General features: G+C 40.2%; 1 protein-coding gene across 2 annotated transcripts in view; it reads right to left on the bottom strand.

The window, feature by feature from the left end:
- Positions 1-22,923, bottom strand: part of KIF26B (kinesin family member 26B) — a 293,062-nt gene that overhangs the window by 54,758 nt on the left and 215,381 nt on the right. For both annotated transcript variants that reach the window (XM_068676375.1, XM_068676376.1), the window contains 4 exons: positions 11,561-11,767; positions 10,275-10,368; positions 7,918-8,180; positions 4,769-4,952 (listed from right to left, as the gene is read on the bottom strand). In XM_068676375.1, the coding sequence (XP_068532476.1) occupies positions 4,769-4,952; positions 7,918-8,180; positions 10,275-10,368; positions 11,561-11,767 (748 nt within the window). The remainder of the gene's footprint in view (positions 1-4,768; positions 4,953-7,917; positions 8,181-10,274; positions 10,369-11,560; positions 11,768-22,923) is intronic.

Raw genomic sequence — 22,923 nt, 5'->3', positions numbered from 1 at the left:
ACTTTCAGCCTGTATTGCTATATGTTTCTGTCCACTACTGACTTGCTTTAAAATTGATGAGGTTTTCATTAATCATCTGCTCCTCCGAGTTTAACCCTGTGGCAGGCAGTCATCAATGTGTTGTTGTTGTTGTTGTTTTTAATATAACTCCTTTAGCCTATACCTTAGTTGGCTCTGTTTCTGTCTCTGAGATTTCTGTTTCTCTGCCTGGAAAACTACAGGTTGAGAATTGCTGCTTGGTGAGCAGTGGTTTTGTGATAGCTTCAGTTTTTCTCTTATCCATCCCATCTGGGATACTGAAGGTTCATAGGAACAAAGGCATCAATGGGATATTAAACTTTGCTTTAAGTTTACATATTTTTAAATTATCATTTGGGCTAAGAAAAGGTTTTCCATGCTGTGTGTAGTGGATTGTTAGAAAGCTGTTCTGTTCTGAAAATGGTTTCTGTAAAACTGGTAGTGGGTGCCTGTTTTCTGTCATGTTTACTCTGTATCAACACAACTACACTGAAAGTGAAAGGATGTTACCTTTGAAATACCAAGATTAACAAATGTTTGCTCTTATGAAAAATCTATGTTTCCTTTATGAACCCAAGGGTGGGGACTTCGCAGAATTTACAGAAGTGCTTCTAATTTTCTGTTTTCTGAAGACAATTTCCTAGCTGCTTTCTTTTTCATTTTTTTGTGTTTTGTTGTTGTTGTTTTACATCTGATCTTTGACCAGTTGTCCCTATTCTCAAGAGTTAGTTTAAAAGCGACTGAAGGAAAAGACAGTTTTGTTATAGAATCATAACTCAAAAGTTAGCACTCTTTGAGGATCTGAACATAAACAGAAGTAGAAATACTTTCACTTCTGAGGTTACCTCTGTGCAACTAAATTCACAGCCATTTCTACATAGCACCCTAACTCACGCATTTAATCAAAAATATTTTTATATATTGGAATTGGGGGAGACCTGCTCACAAGAAAAGATGGCAATGGGAGCAACTATATGATGGAGATCTTAGAAAATAAGTTTTCAGATACATTTCATTGCTTTGGTAATGCCTTAACAACCACAAACACATTTTTCAATGATCCTGCATTGAGTAGTTGTGGTACCATGGCACGTAGGTGCCACAGGAGGTAGAAGAAAATCCACAGAATAAATGCACATAGATATATGAAGAAGAAACTTGTAAAACGCTGCGTGTTGACTAAAAGGTGATACATGATCATATCATTTTGCAGATGTACTTAGAGAAAGTTTAGTATGAAATACATATCTAAATATATAAATCATACAGCTACCAAAGGCATATAAAACATCAGCACACTAAAGGCATATGTAAATTAGAAGATGTTAACCGACATTCAAAAAATAAGGAGGGAAAGAGATTTCATTCTGCATGCACTGCAAAGCACAAGGCTCACTGCTTATTGCTACTACCTGGTATCTTGCATGACACACAACTCTAAAAATACAAAGCCTTTCTGTAGAAACCATGACAATGCATTATATATAACACTATAATTCTCTATTCAGTTGTAGGTTATGGCTAATTAAAATAAACAACTAGAAATAGATTTTTATGATAAAAGAAGAAAAAAAAGAAAAATGAACAAAGAAGAAGTGGAAATAAATTAGAAGAAAGGAGAAAAATGAAGACGAGAAAAAAGAGAAGGAAACAACAGAGAAGATAAGTAAGAAAGGAAAAGAGCAAATAAGAGAAAGAAAATAGAAGGAAAAAGAGAAAGAAGAAAGATAAAAGAAAAAAGAAGAAAGATTAATATTTCTATGAAAGCGGTTTATGCTATGGAGTTTGACAATAATATTCAAATAATGTAGCCAATATCTCTCTCAACAATTACCAAAATACAGTAACTGCTGCTTTTTTTTTTTAGGTCTTGTTAGTTCTCCAGCTACATTAGGTATCTGGCAAGAAGACTTCCACATATCAAATTATACTGCAATATCGGCTAAGTCATGTTGAATATGACGAAAAAGAAGTGAAGAATAAATGTCTGATTAAAATTAATACAAGTAGCCAGACATTCAAAATACCGTAACATTCCCCAGATTACACTACAACCCATTAAACGTCCATGGATATTTTCAACACCGTGTTCTCTGAGGTGTTCACAGGGAAGTATCCACGCACGCTACAAATGCCTGAGCTCACTGAAAAAAGTCAGGCTCCCCAGGAGAACCATGCAGGCAGCGGCACCTTCACTGCCTCTGAACCTTGGCCTCTAATTGTCCTTAAACTCTTAGACTTAGGATCCCCTAAGTCCTCTAAGATTGCTACCCTCAGAAGGCTGAAGTTACCCTTTGTGAGCACCCCCAGATGATTTTGCTTAGAAAAACAAGGAAATGTGTTTAGATGCTACCAAAAATGACTGCAGGTGTCTTTACTGGATTATATATAATAAATATTTCTGTTGCTAGGATTACTGGACACTGGGGAAACAAAACAAAATGAAGACAATTTATAATAATTATTTTTTTATAAATTATGATTTATTTAAAAAAATCTGCCTTTCAAACTTCAGTCATATTGTTTGCACACATAGTCCTTTTATACAGATTGAAGAAATCCAGAACAAGAGAAAGGACTGGATCCTTCATTCTTATTTAATTTAAAAGTCAAAATAAGACATGTTTTAGGACGGCAGATCCACTTGCTTGACCTGAAAATTAAATTATTTTTTAGGCAAGTTCTCCATTAATGTACCTGGCAGCTATAGAGAGAAGAAGAGAAGTAGAACATCCTAGCACTTGTTTTTCTCAGTGGCCATGGAGACTTTGCAGAGCTGACAGCTGAAAAATGGTGGTGCCAGTTCTGCCACAATTCCATTTCTTTCAGTGGTACTAAGCCTGCTTCATGACATTCCTGGTAATGAATCTGACCAGGAGTTAAGTACAGTACTGATGCATTACTCTAACTGTCATTTTTTACCAAAATCATGCATTAGCCTTCCCTTTAATCTCATCCTTTAGAAGGCAGGTTTCTTTTTTTTTTTAATTATTTTTCTTTTTTTTTTTTTCCAAGCCTTTTTTAATCCTGTTACTGGAATCTATATATCTCTACTGTCTGCACGTTTTTTTCTGAGAAGTCCTTCATTACAGAAGGAGACACTGATAATCACTAGGCGCCTTTTCTGAGCAGCTGGAATTCCCCCCTCATTCAATTATCAGCCAGATCTGACCCTGCCCAGCTCAAGAGGCCACTCAGATATGGAAACCTGAAGACAGGAGGTGGTATGGCCAAGAGATGAAAATATAACTACAGGCAGTTGGGAAAGCATGCCATACTATAATCTTACAGGATCGTGTCATCTTCGCTTTTTAAAATGAGTCATTATAGCCACAGGAAAATGTTTTTTTCTCTTTTATTAATTGCATTTGAAAATAGTAGAAAAGGATTGTGTGTACATGTAGTATTTTTGCCTGTAGTAAAAAACATGGAGTATTAAATAATCGTAATAATAATTCCCTCAAAATCAGCCATCTTTATTCCTATGCACCAATCCGTTTGAGCATTCACAGTCTTCCTTTCCACCGCAGGGTGGTTAATTAATAAACCTTTAGTTAATTGAGTTTTCTGCCTGCCAATTCCACTGGGGTTATTACTTAAACACATGCAAACTGCATTTCCATTTAGAACAACTTTCTGGTTTTCTCTCTCACATTATAAGTACAGTAAATGTAAATTTTCTGCATTCAAACATCAGACATTAATACTGCAGTGGTGTTCACCCACTACACATCATTACTTGCAATCTACTCCTTATGACAAATGACCTATGCAGAGCCAGGAACTGGAATATGTGTTATATCTGCAGAACTGTTTAAGACACCAATTCAAAAAAAAAAAAAAAAAAAAAAATCAGAGGTCTCAGGTGTCTTTCAAGCAATTTGTCCCTGTAAAAAATTATTAAAAAAAAAAAAAAAAACACAGGGAAGTTTGTCTTTTGGTTGGGGGTGCTCCTTATATTATACAAATCATTTATCACTGGAATTTGCTATTAAAAAAAAAAAAAAAAAGTATATCTCTAGCTATAAACAGTTTGGAGACTTGAAACAAAAGATAAATATAATAAAAAATATAAATGGTGAGAGTCAAAAGAAACCTTTGAAAATTATAGAATGTATGAATAAACACAGCAAATATGGAAGCACCTTTTCCTCATTTACAAATAGGAAATGGAATAAAGACACAAGTCAGTGAAAGCACCTATGGCACAGAGAGAGAGCAAACCTACAGCCTGGAGTCTTCACATGAAGAACCACGAGCACACATGCAGGAGGGCCAGCAACTAAAACGTTGTGCTCCCTCAAGGAAAGCTGCAGGTTATGCACTGGCAAAATCAGCTCCCACACACTCTGCCTTATGGAGGTGCTGGACTGGAACAGTCAACGTGAGGGTGGCAGGGAATCCCCTTCGCCACAGTATTTTCATCCATGATCTCAGCCCTGCAACTATCAGCAAAGATAACACTAAAAGCTAGCCTGAAGAGTACTTTTGCATCTAAACACAGACATCCGCACAGTGTTGAGCACTAACTGTTAATACCTCCACAAAGGCAGCAGCTAAATTGACAATTGATAGCAATAGTCCCTCGTGGCCTTTAATGGCCTTTGCTGGATCTTCACCAGATGGGCAAGCAGTCTAAATGGACCCACTCCATCGGAGACCACTGCTTATTTTCACCACTAGAGAACACTGCTTAAAGGCTTATCCAAAGCCACCAGCGCCAAGGGAAGGGAGTGAGGGAGCAGCTTACTTCCGCCCTTGCCGCTCTTCTCCATGCGGTACTGGTAGATGTGCAGCGTGAAGAGCATGTGGGAGTTGCGGTGATCCTCCTCATCGCAGTCCCGCTGGCTGCTGCGCCGTGAGGCGATGGCGGCGTCGAGGAAGAAGGCGGCCTTCTCTGCCGTGGGGGCGCGGAGCTCGCTCTGGTTCTGGAGCTGGGGGTTAACACAGGGAAGAAGTTACCCACAAACTTCCACAGGAGTCAACACTATCAGACAACAGCCGCAGTCAATGAACGCTGTGGATACGCTGGCTTCTGATGGGGCTGGGGAGGAGGAAGCGCCCTGTTGAATGAGACCTCCTGGCACTGGCAGGGACATTGCCATGTCCTCCAGGCGCCCCACTACTGAATCCAGGCCCCATTTCTGAGGGTCGCTGCTTGCGGTACCTCTGGTGGCAGTTGTTACAAATAAACCTAACGTCTGTCCTATGGGCTGGACACAGATGCACACATTTGTTCCTCTACTTTTCCAGAATTTGAAGCCATTCATTAAAGTTTGTTATTTTTGCTGCCTGTTTTTTCCTACTTTGGCAATCACTGTGTCCTCCTGACAGTTAGAAGATAAATAAGCTATTGTGGATAACACGTCAAGCCCAACAGTTGGTGAAGACTGGCGGGGGCAGGCCCGCGTGTTATTCTTCAGGAAGTGTTAGAAGGGAGCAGTCCACAGCCAAATCTGTGAGATAACAGGACTGAAGCTTGTGGTCAGACCCACAGCGCGTGGAGAGGAGCACAGAAGAGAAGACACTTCCATGCCCCTTCACACCACCAGCCTGTGCACCTGCTCACAAGATAGGGCAATGCATTAACTGGAGCAAGACAGGTAGTGTGCATATGTTCATACTTGCTGGACCCCAATCGCCACCACCAGCCTGCTCTTATCTCTCCAGAGTGATCGACAGCATAGGAGGGCAGGTATTATTAACCCATCATAATGTTAGGAATGCACCTGTGTTTCGTGTCACCTAAGACTAGCCTGCCTGTGGAAAGGACACGTGACTGTGCAATCCGATGCCATTAGTTTTGGCAGTATGCAGAGCTGGCCCACAGCCCATAGGATAGGCTTGTTTGGTCTGGCATAAATACGGTGAGGAATTCCCATTCTCGGAGTTTGCTCCACTGCTGGGTAATGCAGCTAAAAGTTAAGTTCTCCCTAAGGACGACAGTGCTCCTGCCTTCCCTTTGTGATCATTAATCAGCGCAAGGAGGGATAATGCCAACGCTCTGCACGGGATGGGGTAACACAGCTGTGTGCTAAGCTCTCTCTAGAAAGAGAAAGGGAGGCAAGAAGGAGTTAACACAGCAAGCAGAAGGCAGACCAGTCTGTGGACGGATCTCACTAATATAAGCAACAAAAAAATGTGCACACTTGGAAAGGCCCAATGACAGACAGTATGACATATGGTGATTATTCATTTGCTATACACGCTGCTGGTTTTGCATATCTGTATGGCTATAACATAATCTCCTCCCTTCAACTGAGGATTCTGAGAATTCAGGTGTAGGACACGACTCCAGAACACTATTATGTCTTGCAAACACACATAAAAAGAGGTTTTGCTCCTATTTTAATTCAGTATTTTACACTGTAGAGATGCACAGCCCTGTGCATCCCTCCCATGGAGCTACCTTTTCTCTGCTGATCTAAAACAATTCACATTGTATATGGCTATTACGTCTGAGTGTATGTAAAAATAGTCTACTATTGTGGATTATTTATTTTTATTGCTGCTGTGCTTAAATACCTTAGTGAAGAATTAAGCTCTAAGGAGGGGTTATCTGTCACACAGTTATGCAACATATATAACATGCATACATATTCTAATTCAGATCTAAACCAACCCATCTATCACCCCAGTGGGAACTGTGAAGACTTGAGTCTCCCATCTATACTCACTGAACTACACCCACTACTAGATACCAGGGGGTGAGATAATGCCAGTAATGCTCTTGTGATAATGCCAGTATTTCATGAGGCACTAAAACTATGAGTCAAGTGAGAATAAGAATGCTAATCATTATTTAAAACCAAGAAGAAACTTTGCAGTCCTTGGGTAAAACAGAAAGGATTGAAAATACACTCTCAGTATGTCCAAAAGGCTTAAACCACAAAGAGATAAAACACAAAGTTTACTACTTGCTGTTTAAAATCTCATGATTCACAACTTTTGGGGATGTGAATCATGATTCCTAGATGCTTGCAGCTGGAAACAGGGAGCAGGCAGACAGAGTCTGTTCCCTCCTCCCTCCATTTTCCCACTCCTGGAGGGAATTGCTCTGCAGTTCCTGGATGGATGTAGCCATTGCCTTTAAGGCTGAAAGAATGTATTGAAGCTAGTTTGCCCCCTCTTCCCCCATCATCTGTTCATACAAAAATCAGAGTCACTTTTACACAGACAACAAATTGAAAAATAGGCCCTTCCTCCACCCAGCAAAATAAATAAATAAATAAACAGATAGATAGATAAATAAATAAATAGATAGACAGATAAATAAATAAATAGATAAATAGATAAATAAATAAATAAATTCTGAGACTTTCTAGTGGTTTCCCAGGAAATACATGGACCAGTTACTCATTCCTGCTAAACCTCTAAACCTGAGAAGATCTGGAGTTATTCTTGGCTTGCCCAGCTCAGGAATTTATGTCTTGGCAGCAATTAATAAGTAGCGATTAATGCTTCCTACAACATTGCTAATGCAAGTGCTATAAATAATGTTTATAAAGAGATAAACAGCCATATTAATGGCCTCCAGCTATTTGTGCAGTACTGTAAATATTTTATCTTGTTGTTTTACAAAAAAGAGATCACACTTTCTTTTCTTTTTTTTTTTTTTTTTTTTTTAAATGAGGTGAATTTCTGTTTGCACTGAATGCTTTCACATTTTATTGCAAACACAAGCCCCTGCTCAACATCAGTTATACCAGAGGTACAAATATTTAGGCCAGGAGAGCAGATGGCCCTGCAGCTGCAGGTCATAAAGTTCTTGCATGTTTTAAAGTAAACACTTTCAAGTCTATAAACTTTGTGCTCTGGGTAGTTCTTGAATTTGAACCATCTCAATGGCTCAAAAAAATCACATTGCTTGTTTTAGTGTAAAATTAAGATTGGATTCACCTGCATGCCACAAATGGGGTCCTCACATAGGTAGACGCCTGGGGACTGGCCATCCTGCAAGCTTCCTGTAGCCACTTCAGACAACAAGTCTCTAAGATTTTCTTCTTTCCCCCACACTTCCACTGCAGAAATTCGGACTGAGAAGCGGGCTCCTGTCTTCTCTTTGCGTTCATTAATCAACTTGAAGAGCCAGGAGATGGCACAAGGGATTATGCCAAGGTTTTGCATGGAATCATCCTTGCCAATCATGGTGTATGACTTCCCTGTCAGGAATGGGGAGGTGGAGAAAAAATAACAATGTCATTTCCAGGACCTTCACAGCCTTCTGCTAAGTGATATTATCCTTTATCAGCCTCATGAAAACAACTTCTTCACAACCAAAAGGACAGCCAAAAAAGGGAGATAGGCAGGCAGGCAGACAAATAATACATGGAAAATGGAGAGCATTTAAAATCAACAGATGAAATCTTGAAACACTTTCAAGAATTGTAACCTCGTGTATTCCTCTGACATTCTCCATGCCCCAGGCAACCGTCTGCAGGTCCCTATCACACAACACTGCAGACAGTACCATGGGTGAATAGCGAGGTGAATTGAGCAGAGCAGGAATACCATGGTTTATGAAATTCCCTGCTCTAGATACTGTGAGTGCGATATATACTTTGTATACCATATACATCAAAAGCACTACGTTATGTGTCACACACTGGGACTGGCATTGACATAACCTTGGTCCCAGGATCACAGAGATGTAACTTTATACAGAGAACAAAAGAAAAACAAAACAAACAAAACAAACAAACAAAAAACAGGTACATGTGATCATTTGGTGCAGAAGTGGGTCCACAAGAATAAATATTTTATATGGACCTAAAGCTTCCCCTACTTTACTATTATTTTATTCTGCACTTATAATTCTAGCTTGTCTCTCCTGTAAAAGTTTGTTGAACAAGAAGCACCAAGTTCTATCTTGTGCTGCTTTAGGTGTCAGTATATAGAGACGAGTTTTCTAAATTTTCAAGCCAAATTATTAAGGTATACATAATTTTTGGCAAGTGCTTGTGGTTTCTTTGCCTTGTCTTATTCCGTATGTTGAATCTATGTGGAAGAAGATCGGTGATATTTTTAAGCACATGTCTGTGGCAGTGTCTGTGTGTGTCCACAGTTGGCGGAATGGTGATGCAACTGCAGAGACTCAACTTGTGCTCCAGTAGAGCTGCAACTAAGCCATCTCTTTGAAGGACATGTAGCACTTGTGAGTCACCAGCATCTGACGGCTTTCTTTTCCAATTGTCATCTAGTGTTTGGCAGGTCACACAGGATTAAATATCCAAGTGTTCATCCCACTGTTACTCCTGTATGGTCCAGAGGGGTCCTGTGGTTAGTTGGACAAATGGCCCTGCTCTATTTACTGTACCAGAGCTGGTGGGTGGTACTGCAGCTTTTGTTGTATTCTCCAGCTTTTGTTGCCTTTAAATTGGGATAATCATAGCCTGATACAGTTCGATCTTCCTTATTACTTGAAAAATGGAATTATCCTTTTCAGTTTTGTGTGTTTATCTGTTTCTTCGGGACAGTAAAAAATAGAGATCATTGCACCCATTCACAACAAACCCCCCTTCATTAAAGAGATATTATTTTCAAAATACATCTCAATAAACATGAACAAAAAATATGATTGCTCATAAAATTCAGTTATTTCAAAAGAAAAGTTTGTTAATGATAATGATTCTCCTTTTTATTGTCTTTCTGTGAACACCTGAAATGCTGTTGATGCAAAGAGTGAGTTTTAATCCACTGGTAATATTCAGATAACCATTAGAATAGGATTTCTTGGAGACAGAACAGGGAACAGTAATTAAAGAATTGTCTAATCTGGGAATCGAATAGAAAGCGTATGATGTGAGTGCCCAGTCACTGCACTTGAACAGTGTCACCACAAACACAGAGTACTTGAGTGGATACTCTCAGCTTAATAGAAGTGGTGTTTTGGCAAAGAGTCTCCAATACTAGGCACATTTGTAAAACTATAGATCCCTATTGGATCATTCATTAACAATTGAGGAGAATACTAACAGTTGCTGTAGTGCTCAGGGGACTGAATAAAGCAAGAACTCAAAAACAACCTCTGCTTCAAAGAGCATGTTGTCCATCATTTAGACAGTATGCAGAGATGAGAGATGTGTTAATGAAAGGTGAAGGTGTAGTATAAGGCCACACATGTAGTGTACTACTTTCAAATACAATTACTATGCACAGAAAAATGATGGTTTGTTTTCCCTAACGTCAAACATTAACAACGTTTGGTTACAAATATTCATTTTGCTGTTCAAATAGGGAAATTTAGCGATACCAACCAAGTTTTGCATGGCCAAAGCAGAACACGCAGCCATCTGCACCATTGACCACTGACTGGATCACTTCAGCCACAGTCCCAGCACATACTTCAGCCTGTAACAGGTATTAAAGAAAAAATAAAAAAAAACAAAGAGAGAGAGAGAAAGAAATTAAAGAAAATTATCAACAATAATAGGAAAATCAACAGAGTACTTTCAGTATAAGTAGTCATAAGGTCATCAGTGCTCCAGATAGCATGCTAAATTATCAAAAAGTCTAATCTTGCTTGTTTCACTTGTGTGACCAATACTATTGATGGTAATGACATTGTTTGTGTAAGCACAAGAAATAAGATATTTGCTCTCTCAAGGAAGTTTCATTTCCTGACTATCAACAACTGGCATGGTGTTAAACAAAATACACATACTATGAAGGGCATGTAGTTGGTTTGATAGATCTGTCTATTAAGGAGTCATAAAAATATTTTTTTGTTGGTGAAAAGGAAATGCTGAGAAATTTTAACAGGTTCTGTTATTTCCCCAATTATGGACTGAATTAATTTCCACTAGCAAGTGGGTAAGGAATGTAGGGGGGAAAAACAGAATGTTTGGTATTACTTAGGTGACATTTCTTAATTTTTCTCTATTTTGCTATGAGTCTTCCTGGCGTTTAGCAGCAGTAGACTCCATCCTGACAACAGCAGAAGTATGTTAAGAAGTACAACACACAAATTTACCCAGGGCATTCTTAGAGTTAAGGTTCAGACACTCTGGTCTACTTTGCTCTTTTACTGTCTTCCTCATGGCATTTGTGTAACAGTTCACCAAACCAAAGCCTAATAAAAATGAGAAATCTGGTTATATACTTATGATTGGAGATTTGTGGATTAAAATCTCCAACCTTCTACTGTAAATTGTACAATAAAACAGTGTACAAATAATCCTTGACTTCTTAATGAATAGAGAATTGTATTAGAGAACTAGTTTTCTGATCAGATTGCTGTATACATCAAATAATCCGTTTAAAATATATAAAAATTGTTGATATGGAGTATTTGCATTCTAGGCACCATTTAGCACATTTATTGCATGTATAATTTTAGGACCAATTGTTTACAGTAAAGAATAAAGAAAGCACACAATCAATTTAGATATGATTTAATAAATTGATTTCACTATTGATGACACTGATGGATCAAATTTGACTCTGGTCTAACTCTACTGAAAGTACTGCTGTTGCAGCTGAAATCCATCTGGCTCTGGTGCGTTCCATTGTTAGATAACAGTTCTGATCAGACTTTGCCTACCTGTGATGCATCTTGGGGAAAAACTGCATCGAAAGCAAACATCTTGGGTGGAACCTGGTTGCCCCTTTTCTGAAAAGCATTCTGACCTCCACAGGTCGCTGGGTCATAGAGTGTGATTTGCTTCTTACGGGGATCGACTTTTAAGAAAGAGCTGGATTCAGATGTGTCTCTGGCAAGCGTGGAAGAAATGCGCACCATGACTTTGACCTGTCAGCAAACACAAAAAGATGACCACATTTGATGAGACTGTTGGATGCACTAGACTCTTATATGTTGAATGAACTTTCCAAAACACTTGACCCAAGCCACTCGATTCACTTTGCTGTAGCTCCATGGAAGTCAGTGAAGACACGGGAATGATTATAGATAGAACTTGGTCTACAATGCACATTGCACAAAGCCAGAACTTATCTCTGTCTACTTCAACAAGCACCTCATGTAGTTAGAATTACAAGCTACCTCATGGTGTTTTAGTGCCCGTGTTACTCAAGTACAACGATGAAGTATTACATCACCTTGTCTTACTCTCAGTATAAATTGAAAAGTAACTGTACCCTAGTGGCCCAATTAAGAAAGCTGAAATGTAATCTAGGCTGCTAAACTATCAGAACTACTGTGGTTTCTACACGGTAGTGTGATCAATAAGACAAGCACATAAAAGCCAGATCTGTAATTTACACCTTTCTGATTCTATCCAAATGCAAAAAGATGAACTGCTCACATCTAAGTGTCATCATCAAAGAGTTGTGAAAATAGCCCTGTTTTAATGGTCAGATTTTGAAATCATCGTCAAGGGAGTGAAATGTAGTAAGTGATAAAAGATTTGTTAAAACATGTTAGTTCACAACTCATTAAATGGCTACATAAGACGTTATTTCTAGACAAAAATACATCTTCATGGATTTAATGAGATTATACTGCATCATTAGCCCACTTGGTAGGCAATTTAGATGTAAATAATACAGTTGATAATCGGTCTTGTTTTGGTTCTCCCCATAAATTCACTACCTGCAGACAAATCAGTTCCTGAACTTTACAGGGCAAACCTCACCTCTCTGCCAGCTTTTGCCTTCTAGCCACACATTCATTTACTTTGTCCTAGGGCAGACTGACTTTCATGCCAACCAGAACTTTTATCTAATTGTTTCGTTCTAACTATACCTCCGTTGTATTAAAACCCATGCATGGCTGGCATGCAAGTCACCATGAAGAGGCACTTCAGCACAGGGTGGGCACTCAGCCACTGCTGGGATGGCAGAAACACACTGGGAGGTATTGTAGCCCCAAAAGTCAGGCCAGGCTGTGGCTCCTGTCAGCCTCGTTGAGACTGGTGCTTTTCGTATGTAGACCTCATTTCATGCTTGCCCAAACTCATCCCACATGTAAATAAATCATCTGGTTTGAGAGGTCAAATCTGGGAAAATTCATTTTTTTAAACAACTCCTCTGAAGACAACAGAATGAGATCAGAAATCAATCAAGATTGTTCAGTATTTTTGTAATGTTGTCTCTATATGCTTGTGAGTCAAACTGGTAATGTGAACCCAAATTTAAACCAGGAAAACAACTTGTCACTAGATGGTGAAATGGTCAAGAGTCTGATTTCAGTTTTACATGGTTAGCTGAGGGGAAAGAGGAAGAATGCAGCTTGGGTGTGCACGGGTTCTCTTTTCAACCACTCAGCTCAGCAGTTATGAAACCTAACACCTAACTGAAAAAAGCCACTTCCAGCGTTTTGCCCAAGGCATTAATTTAATTAGCAGAGCTAATTTCTACTGAGGACAAAGACCATCAACACCCCCAGACAGTTGTAATGACCTGGCCCTGGTTTATTTCAGCCCTAGTTGTCCTGGCAGCTCAGAAGAGAGGCACTCGTCAAGTAACCAGAAAGGGGAGGGAGGGCAACACTGAGTCCTGGAGGAGAAAAAACAAGACATATAATCATAGAATACCCTGAGCTGGAAGGGATTCACAAGGATCATCAAGTCCAAGTCCTGGCTCCACACAGGACCACCGAAAACTCAAACCATGTGTCGAGAGTATTGTCTAAATGCTTCTTGAACTCCTGCATATCAGTGCCGTGACCACTGCCCTGGGGAGCCTGTCCCAGTGCCCGACCACCTCTGGGTGCAGACCCTTTCCCTAACCCCCAGCCTGACCCTCCCCTGTCCCAGCTCCATGCCGTTCCCTCGGGTCCTGTCGCTGTCCCCAGAGAGCAGAGCTCAGCGCCTGCCCCTCCGCTCCCCTCGTGAGGGAGCTGCAGGCCGCCATGAAGTCAGCTATATTAGTCTTCACCTCTTTTCCTATTTTCAATTTTACATGAGTTGTGTTTTTCTATTGTATCCTATTTTAAAACAGATATCACTTTGTAAAAATATTAGACTGATCTGTTAGAAACTCAATTAACTGCTGTTCTTCAACTAAATCAAATAAAATACTCTACTTTACAAATCTACTTCCCTATAAGTTTATGTGCACCTTTGGCTGCTGTGAGTCCATGTCCTTCAGATCCTTGATCATTATGTGCAAAGGAGAGCTAATTGAATACCCCAAGGGTAAGTTTGTTGTTGTTTTGTTTTGGTTTTTAGAAGGAAAATAGGTTAAATCTAACAACCTTACATATACAGGTATGAATACATTCTTTCTGGCCTCAAACTGTACGGACGCTTCATTTCAACCTCTACCAGTTTTGTACCAGTATAACATCGCCAGCTTTGAGCCCTGATTTAAACCTCTTTACACAAAATCAGACTAGTACCTGTCACTTCTTACTGAAGTAATACTGCAAATCCTCCTTACTTCCAACAGCTATAGTGATAGAAGCTCAAGCATCAGGTTTGTCTTTCCCTGGAGTAAAAGATCAATTTAACTGAAATCCTAAAAATTTAGCAGCATCAGATAAAACGAATGAACCACTATAAAAAGGAGCTCATCTCAGAAGTCCCAGGAGATGTCTAATGACATAAACTTTCTGACCATTCGGCTCCTCAGCTCTAGCAAATACAGACAATTCACAAGAAAAATACGCTATTGCCATGAACCTCTGATTTCCTGTGCATTGGGGAGTTTTATTTTCAGATCTAATTTTTCCTGTGTGTTAGGGCAGAGGAATACTGCAAGGACTATACGTGGGTATCCTGATAACTGAGCCACTTCTTATTCTGAAGACAGTTTGTTTACAGCTGGTATGAAGAGGTCTGTGCACCTGGGCCTCCAAGGACTGGCAGTTGCCGTTAGGTAGGCACTCTATTAGTAAATATTATTATGCATGTAACTTAAACCCAAGGATTCATGCAAAATGTTTCCCAATAGCAGTTAGGATGACAGTAAATCAACTAAGCTACAGCAGTACAAACGATGGGAGAAGACGGCCATTTCTCAGTCTTTCAGGCGATTTATGACTGGGGGAGGTTTGGAGTCCGTGCTGACCCCTGCAATCCTCGCCACAGGGGAGGCAGTGCGAGAAGAGGAGAATGTAATTCAGCCAGCTATGGGGATAGCACAGGAACTTAATGGACTTAAAAGACTTCGGTTCAATTTAAGGAACAGACAGGTTGAAGATCACAGTGACGCTCTGGGGAAGGCAGAAGTACAGTATGGTTAATTTGAAACTAACTGAACAGTGAAGTTTAAGAACTCTATTACTTTATGCTTGCAATTTATATTTAAATAAACTGTAAATTGAACTTCTTCTTAAGAAGAAAGCAGGTTTTCTGCTTCACTTCCTATGTGTCATTACTGCTTTAGTCCAATGCTACAATTCTCCACTAATCTCTTGTAATTGAAGGGTTTAAGAGATACCACTTGTGATTAATGGGACCACTCTGTCTGCCAGAAATTCTTATTTGAATCCCAGTGATCGGGTCTTGGCAGCGCCCAGCCTTAGACGCACCTCTGACTGTTTCTACAGGGAGAGATGAAAGCCCTCTCTTGAGACATGGGCTGCTGGTAAAACAAACAACTGGGGTCTAATTTTGATCTAAGTTTACACTCCTGCAAATCTGGCTGAACTCAGCAAGAATTACCCTAGCTTAAGAGTGGAGAGAGAGAATAAAAGAAAAGGTCACTTGTTCTGCATCATTACTGTGCCTCTTCTAGGACATAAATTCACTTCTTAATTCTGCTCATGCCGGAAACATTTGTTAATGTATTTTCTCCTGTGAGATCACAGGATCTGATTTGACAACTACTAAATCCAACAGGACTCCCATTTACTTCTCCGGACATCAGTTCCTACCTGGGAGGAACTGTTCTGTTCTTGAATGAGTTTTACAGTCATGTACTTCCACAGTATTATGCCTGATACGCAACGGCATAAATAAAAGCAAAATTGGATCTGTACTGCTTAGATTTCCTCAGCATGGTTTCTTTATATTTCTTGTATACATATTTATATTTATTTTCTGTGCATAATTATATGAACTATTTTTTAAAAATGCATAGATGTATAGGTGTTTTCTGAATTTATATATAACCATATATATGCTTTTTTTTTTTCATAATTTTATCTCTATGTGGTAAATATGGGCATTAAGTAGTCGCTGTTCATTCATGGGTACTACTCAGTAGCATCAAGGGAACATTGCTGTAATATCACAATGCTTTTGTACCATAAAAATAAACACAGACCTTTTAATAGCTTCCATTGCAATTTCAGCTGCCTGAACCATATTCCTTTGTCTTCTCGTTTTTTACCTAGTGCATCCCCCCTACAAATACATCAACTATTTCTTGAAGATGGCATTTGCTAATTGCAGGATTTTTTCTTGGTAAACTCAATTTGTGACCTGCCATGGACCTTTTGTTATGTTCTTCCTCTGCAGAGAAGGACAAAGGTTCAGCAAGCTCTGCAGATTCGAACAACTGGTGCCATTGGAAAAAAAAAGAAAAAAAAAAAAAAAGAGAAAAAACTGAGTGCAGCCCCAGCCACTGACACTCCCATGTCTCCTGTGCCTGCAGGGGTCTGTCTGGAGGACCGGCAGTGAAGTGAGTGCGGAAGAGGGGAGAGGTAAGCTCTGTCAAATCCATACCAAAGAAGAATAACTACAAGCAGAGGCTGGAATGAGGCAATGGGGATATTATCACTTCCTTCTACTCTTGCCTGTAAGATTTCATTTGGGGTTCATTTATCTAATTACTGCAGGGATAGGGCTAGACAGCTGTTGCTTTGGGCACTGTGCTTGCCTTTATGAGCTGCCTTTCTCATCAATCATTTGAGCAGCTTCTGCTGGACGTGTGCTGGGTAGTGGTGGGAGGCAGGAGCTGTGATGCACTCATGGGCGAGACGGGCCAACCGGGGCTATTGAGCTGTATTAGCACTCCATCAATGTAATGGCAATCACTGGCTGCAGGAACAGCCTTATTGGAGGTTAATGAAGAGTGGGTTTTGTAATTTCTCACTGTTACAGTTGTAAATAATGGTGGCAGGCATGCATTTTTGTTGTAGTCAGCCACAAAACACTACAGCACAGGAAAATCTATGGCATCCCAAGTGCTTAAGCACATACATGCTTTTGCATGATGGATGTAAAGCTAGAAACCTTTCTACAGTGCCCAGAGAATAGAGAAACAGTCTCTTAAGTATTTTCAAGGGTCTTTCCTACAGATCATGAGACAATTAAATGATAGTGCTAAAATGAAATTTGGAAAGTTAAGATAAACAGAGCAAGAACGAGACAAATAAAGATTTGTATGGGTGGACAGTGTTTTAATAGAAGTCTGCTGGTCACATTTGGCAAAAAGCTAGGGTAAATTATGCTGATTTATACTGGTCAGGAAAGCATGTGTACATGGGCCTCATTCTCCTTCCTCCCTTTCTGTTCTCACAAAGGTAATTCTTGTAGGCATCAGTGCCTCACTTCAGCAGAAATTAGAAAACAATCAGGCCAGATCACTCACATTCAGTGTGGGAAGGGCTGTCACTATCACCACAAGCAAAAAAATACTACTCTGGAAAAGCAATGAAAACAATTGGGAAAAAAAATCATTGGGCTCACAGGTCCTTTTTTTTTTTTTTTTTTAACAACCATCCCTCCATCCCTCTGTTTCTTTCTTGTGCCATTGCTAAAACTAGTAAGGAAACATTTCCTTTACTAGCTCATCAAGCCTATCCTGCACAGCAGCAGAACTAATTTGCACTTCCAGCAATAAAGGGGAGTAGTTTACATGCGCTGTAACCAAACACCAATGATATTGTTCTTATCTTAAGAACTTACCCTTATCAGGGTTGTATCTTTTTGTTGATTACCTGATGTAACTTTATTAATGAACTCAGTAAAATCTGGTGTGAAATACGCTCAGGTCACAGGGCATGGCTCAGTGACCTCTGTCTTGTTTGTGTCAGCAGTAGCTTTGAGTTTTGTCCCTGTAATTTGGTACGGCTGAAAGACAGTGCTGAGCACCTACACCATCTGAAACCAGCGTGTACATCCATCCCAGCAGCCCAGTTACTCAGCTCCCACACTGCTACTTCAGCATTTGCTAGATAACACAGAGCATTGCAAATTTGTTCTCTTCTTAAAAGAAAAAAAAAAAAAGGCATAAGGATCACCCTGTCATGGAAACAACCCTTCCCTAAGTTTCCCCTCATGCCAAAGACATTCTGTGTTCCTTGTTTTCCTTTTGTTTGTTTCTGATCTCTTTGAGGGAAGTCTGCATTTCAGACCTGCACAGCTGGGGCAATCTGTGTGTTGCCTCAAGCAGGAGGATTTTTCCCAGCTTCTGACACTCTCCACATGCATCCACAGAACCGTATCTGCAGCTATGATGCAGCCAACAACAGACTAATTGAGCTCACGTGTGGGGATGAAATTTCACCTTTTTTTGGAGAATATCTATAAGTGGCACTGTTACAGATACTTTCGTAAGAACTGAAAAACATAGAAAAGCCTTCAGCGGTCCCAGCATGAACAAGACAGGATCAGCTGGCAAATCGTCTTCCCTGCAGTGGATCTGCAGATACATAACCATGTGCCCACTGGTAAAGTACACAGATACCTTCCTTAAGCCTCTAGCATACTACTACCGACAAAAATTTGCACTGACCCTCTCACTCTAATAAGAGTTTATTTTTTTCTGAGCTGAGAAGCAAGTACAGATGTCTGCCATGAATTTCAAGTGCTCCTCATTTCCTTGGCATCAGATCTCTTTACCTTTCAAAATCAAACCAATATTTTGCTTCACTTCAGTGACCTTTTAGAGTACAGCTTTCCATCCCTTTCCCCCTTCCTTTTCTCATCTTAATGCAACCACTTCACAAGGGTCTTCAGATAGGGAATACTTGTCTAGCAATGAAACGTGTCAAAACCTGTCTTCTGGCACAAAATGGCCAGCATATTTTCCTGTAACTTTCATCCTCTGATACAGTGTGGCCATACCAATGGTGTACTAAGGTGGTTCTTTGCCTGTGCTGATTTTTCAACCACTGTCTGGGAGAGTGGTCTACCAGCCCAATATCATGCCATGATACCTTGTTATCAATGCAGGAGTATAGATGATTGAGTGCCGGTGCCCAGGGAATGTTTCCTGGTGCTGTTTAATTGACATTATGATCCTAGCCACAGAACACTGTACAGCTTGGCCAAACTATCCCTCGTTTTAAGTTTAATACAAGAAGCTCAGGTGGTACAGCACTGGCTCCCCACGCAAGCAATATGCCAAATGTTGCTCTGTTCATATTCCAACACAGCTTGGCATCTGCAGATCATACAGAGAAATCAACAAAGCCCAAGAAGCACATCTCTGACACCAGTAAGGCGAGTCTCCCTTAAGCAACTCCCTTCCTCCCTCTCGTGATCAATGACAAGGCTGCCTACACGGGGTTATGATCAGCCTCCAGGGCAGGAAGGAGCAGGCAGCACCACATTAGCTGTCTCCTTCTCACAGGCTATGCTCATATCCCACTGCAGTGCAGAAAGACTAAAGGGATTTTTACTTCACCCACCCGAAGTTCCCTCTTAGAAACCTTCCCTTCCAGCACACCCGAGCTGCACCGATGTGTTTGCTGAAAGCACTGGTGTGGATAGAAAGCAGTAGCAATACCAACAGTAGCAGTGTCTCAAACATGCTCATTGGTAATTATGTGTGCTGTAGTACTTCTACGAGTTTCAGTTTCCTTTTTTGTGAAGCTATGGGAATGGTGCACACGATGTGGCTTGGTAAGTGTAAGCCGGCAGGTCATCTCATGCCTAATTAGAGAGAGGGTAGCATTGAGGGCTTCGCGTTTTACATTCTCAGGAGAGCAGGAGCTCCCAGATGAACAAGGCTCTCTGTTTTTTGTCTCAGGAAACAAGAATCTCAGTGGAAAGAATGCAGATAAAAGACAAAGTTTCTCTTACGCGTGCCTTTGAGACGTCTTTTCAGTGCTAGGGAGACAAAGTATATACAGGTATTGCACAGAAGATGTATAATCACAATTGTAAGCTTTTTCATTATTTATAAAGATGATCTCCATGACTGCATACAAAAGAAGATTCCCCAGTCTGCACATAACATTGTATGGCATAGCACCATAAATAATGAGTAGCAATGCAATCAAATAAGAAGGATTTACATTATTTAAACCAAGCTGGAAGAGGTGAAAAATTACAATTTAATGTATATAAGTGTGGAAAAAGATGTGTAGAGCTTTGGAGTGGCAGTTGGTAATGACAGCCAGTAAATAAAAGGGACAGTTCATGGTACTTACTAGGAAAAAGATCTGGGAATTCATGAGGAAAAAAAAGAAGCCCAAAGAAAGAAAGGGGCTGGCATTGCTAAAGAGTCCACATAAATGGAAGGAGATACAGTCATCATATTAAATGAGATATCTAATATGCATTTGAATATTCAGAGAAGAAGTAGAGTCCCCAGAAGGGGAGCATAACCACCCTCCAGTGCTATATGTGGCATGAAACATCCAGTAGAGACTTCAAGGATTAGAGTTAGATGCTTTAGCAATAAATTTAATATAGTAAAATGTCAGTGTTATCAACAATAATTCCTTATTTACCTGGAAGCATATGAGATCTGAATTTGACCCTTTTTAGGAACATCCATGAACAAAAGGAAAAAAAAGGAGGAAATGATAAAACCAAGGTTCAGTATCTAAGCAAGGAAATTATTTATATGGTTAGTAAACCTTCCATCCGAAGATCCTGCAGGGGTTTGCAAAAGCTTCTGACAGGATTACGACCTATTTACAGTTATGCTCATTTTCCAACTGAAGAAATAAAGTATAAGAATAAATAAATCATCCAAGGTCCCAGGAAATGCTTGTTTTACCTAAACAGACTACCTGAATTCTAGTTCTTCCTCTTCCTATGGTGTAATTGTAGTATTTCCAAGGGCATAAATATAATATTAAATCTACCTTTTCTTTCATGTTATATCACATTTAACACTACCTGCATGCTTCTACTTTGGCAGTGGTACAGGGAAGTACAACAGCTACAGAGCCTTAGCAGACAGCCACTTAGAATTAATGAGATCCATTTGTAATGCTATATATTATCTATAATTAAAAATACATTTGTTGAGACTTAAAAGAAATATGTGGAATGAATTTTTATGGTGGGCTTGATTCCGCATGCCTCTGAAATAAACAGGATTATTTACTGCGCTTGGGACAAGAAAACAAAAGGCTTTACAAGCTGAATCTAAAGGTTCACATAAATCTGTAATATCCCATCTCCAAAAGGGACCAACCCTGCGAGCCTCCCACGCTGTGGGCTGCGCTGACATCTCACTGGTCCCCTCATGGCTGTGGCTTGACTATACCTGCCTGGCTCACTGTGCCAACATGGTCTGTTTCCTTCACCCTCTGTCCTCCGAGACGGGGGAGAGCCCCAGGCCCTGATGATCCAGCTTGTAGCCTGAACCAAATCTTACCAGCCTCTGTAAGCTTTTAGCACCCACAGCATCTTCTGGCAAGGATTCCCATGCCTTATATACATTTCTCATAAATAACATCTTCCTTTTTTTTTTTTTTTTAAAGAGTGTGCTACCTGCTTACTTTATTTGATGCTGCCCAGTTCTTTAAATCCGAAGAGACAGCTGTCTTAAGCTCTCTGGGTCCCTATGAGTTGCACAGCACTCCTCATGTTTTCCCCCAGCCACCCATGATGTAAGCAAAGCCTTCGTTGATTCTCATTACGTACTCCATATCTCCTACTGCTCCTGATGCTCTTCTCTGTATCTCTTCCAGCGCCACTCTGCCCCTTTTGACGTGGTGCACAGCACTCATGGTGCAAACGTTCAATAGATTTCTTAATAATAAAGCAGCATACAGAGTCTTTTTACTTTGTGCTTTATGCCTTTCTTAACTAGTTCTAACATCCAGTTGCTTTCCAACCAGTATAGATCATGGAGCCGAAATTTGCAGTAGCCACTAGAAGGCACTACAACCTGACTCTTGTCCCTGAAGGCAAGTAAAGCCAACAAAATTTCTCATGTCTGAGAAAATTTGTTCCTAATGACGGAGATCAGCAAACGCAGCTTCTGGTGGCACAGAGATGCTCTTACTAACTCAGAAAATTCCAAAGACATATTATCTAAGTCTATGTTGCCACTGCAAATGATCTCTGTGTTGTACTCTACAGCACTGGTTCTTGGGCATGCATCTGACTACAGGAACAATGCAGCTCATCTCCACCACATCCTGTGTTCCCATGGGAGGAAACACAAGTATGCAGACAAGGAGGATGGTATGGTGTACCTAGCACTGATCCTGGTCTGTCTGATCACAGAACCATGACGCCAGGACTGTACATCTTTCCTCCTGGCACAGACACAGACAGTGCAGCACCCGGCTATAGCCAGCTGTCAGAAGCAACTGCAAAGAACCAGAAAATCCAACTTTGTTGAGCGCAGTAAATGTGCTTTTTGTACCAAGTGTAACTAGCTAAATGATACCAAACCAGAAAGGCAGACAAATAAACAGACAGAAAGAAAACTAAACAGGAATCCCCAGGGGAAAGCTAAATAGAAACAGTACTTTGACAAATGAAACTCGCCTCACATCATAGTGAGCAACTAACTTCTTACACCCATGGTTGTGGTTTATGGCATAGCATTACTACTGACCCTCAACCTTGATCAATTCAACTCCGTAGCATTGTTCAACCAAGAAACAGCCCGCAAAGTACCCATCTGCTTGGTGCCACTTACCACTAATGATTTCATCCACTGCTTGCAGCCTTGTTAAATGCCTTAATAAATAACGGCAGTGTTTGTGAATGGACTGGGTAACTATAAACACTTGCCCTGGAATTAATATCTACCACTTGCTAGTAGTCTTTGCACATGCTCTCAGACATAGTTCTGCAATCTTAATTCAGGCAAAACTCCCATTGTTTTCAACTTTAACTGCCATTTCCTGACTTTTGC

This window comes from Anas acuta, chromosome 3 (assembly GCF_963932015.1).
Source record: "Anas acuta chromosome 3, bAnaAcu1.1, whole genome shotgun sequence".
Taxonomy (NCBI): Eukaryota; Metazoa; Chordata; class Aves; order Anseriformes; family Anatidae; genus Anas; species Anas acuta.
This window is presented reverse-complemented; position numbering and strand designations above follow the sequence as displayed.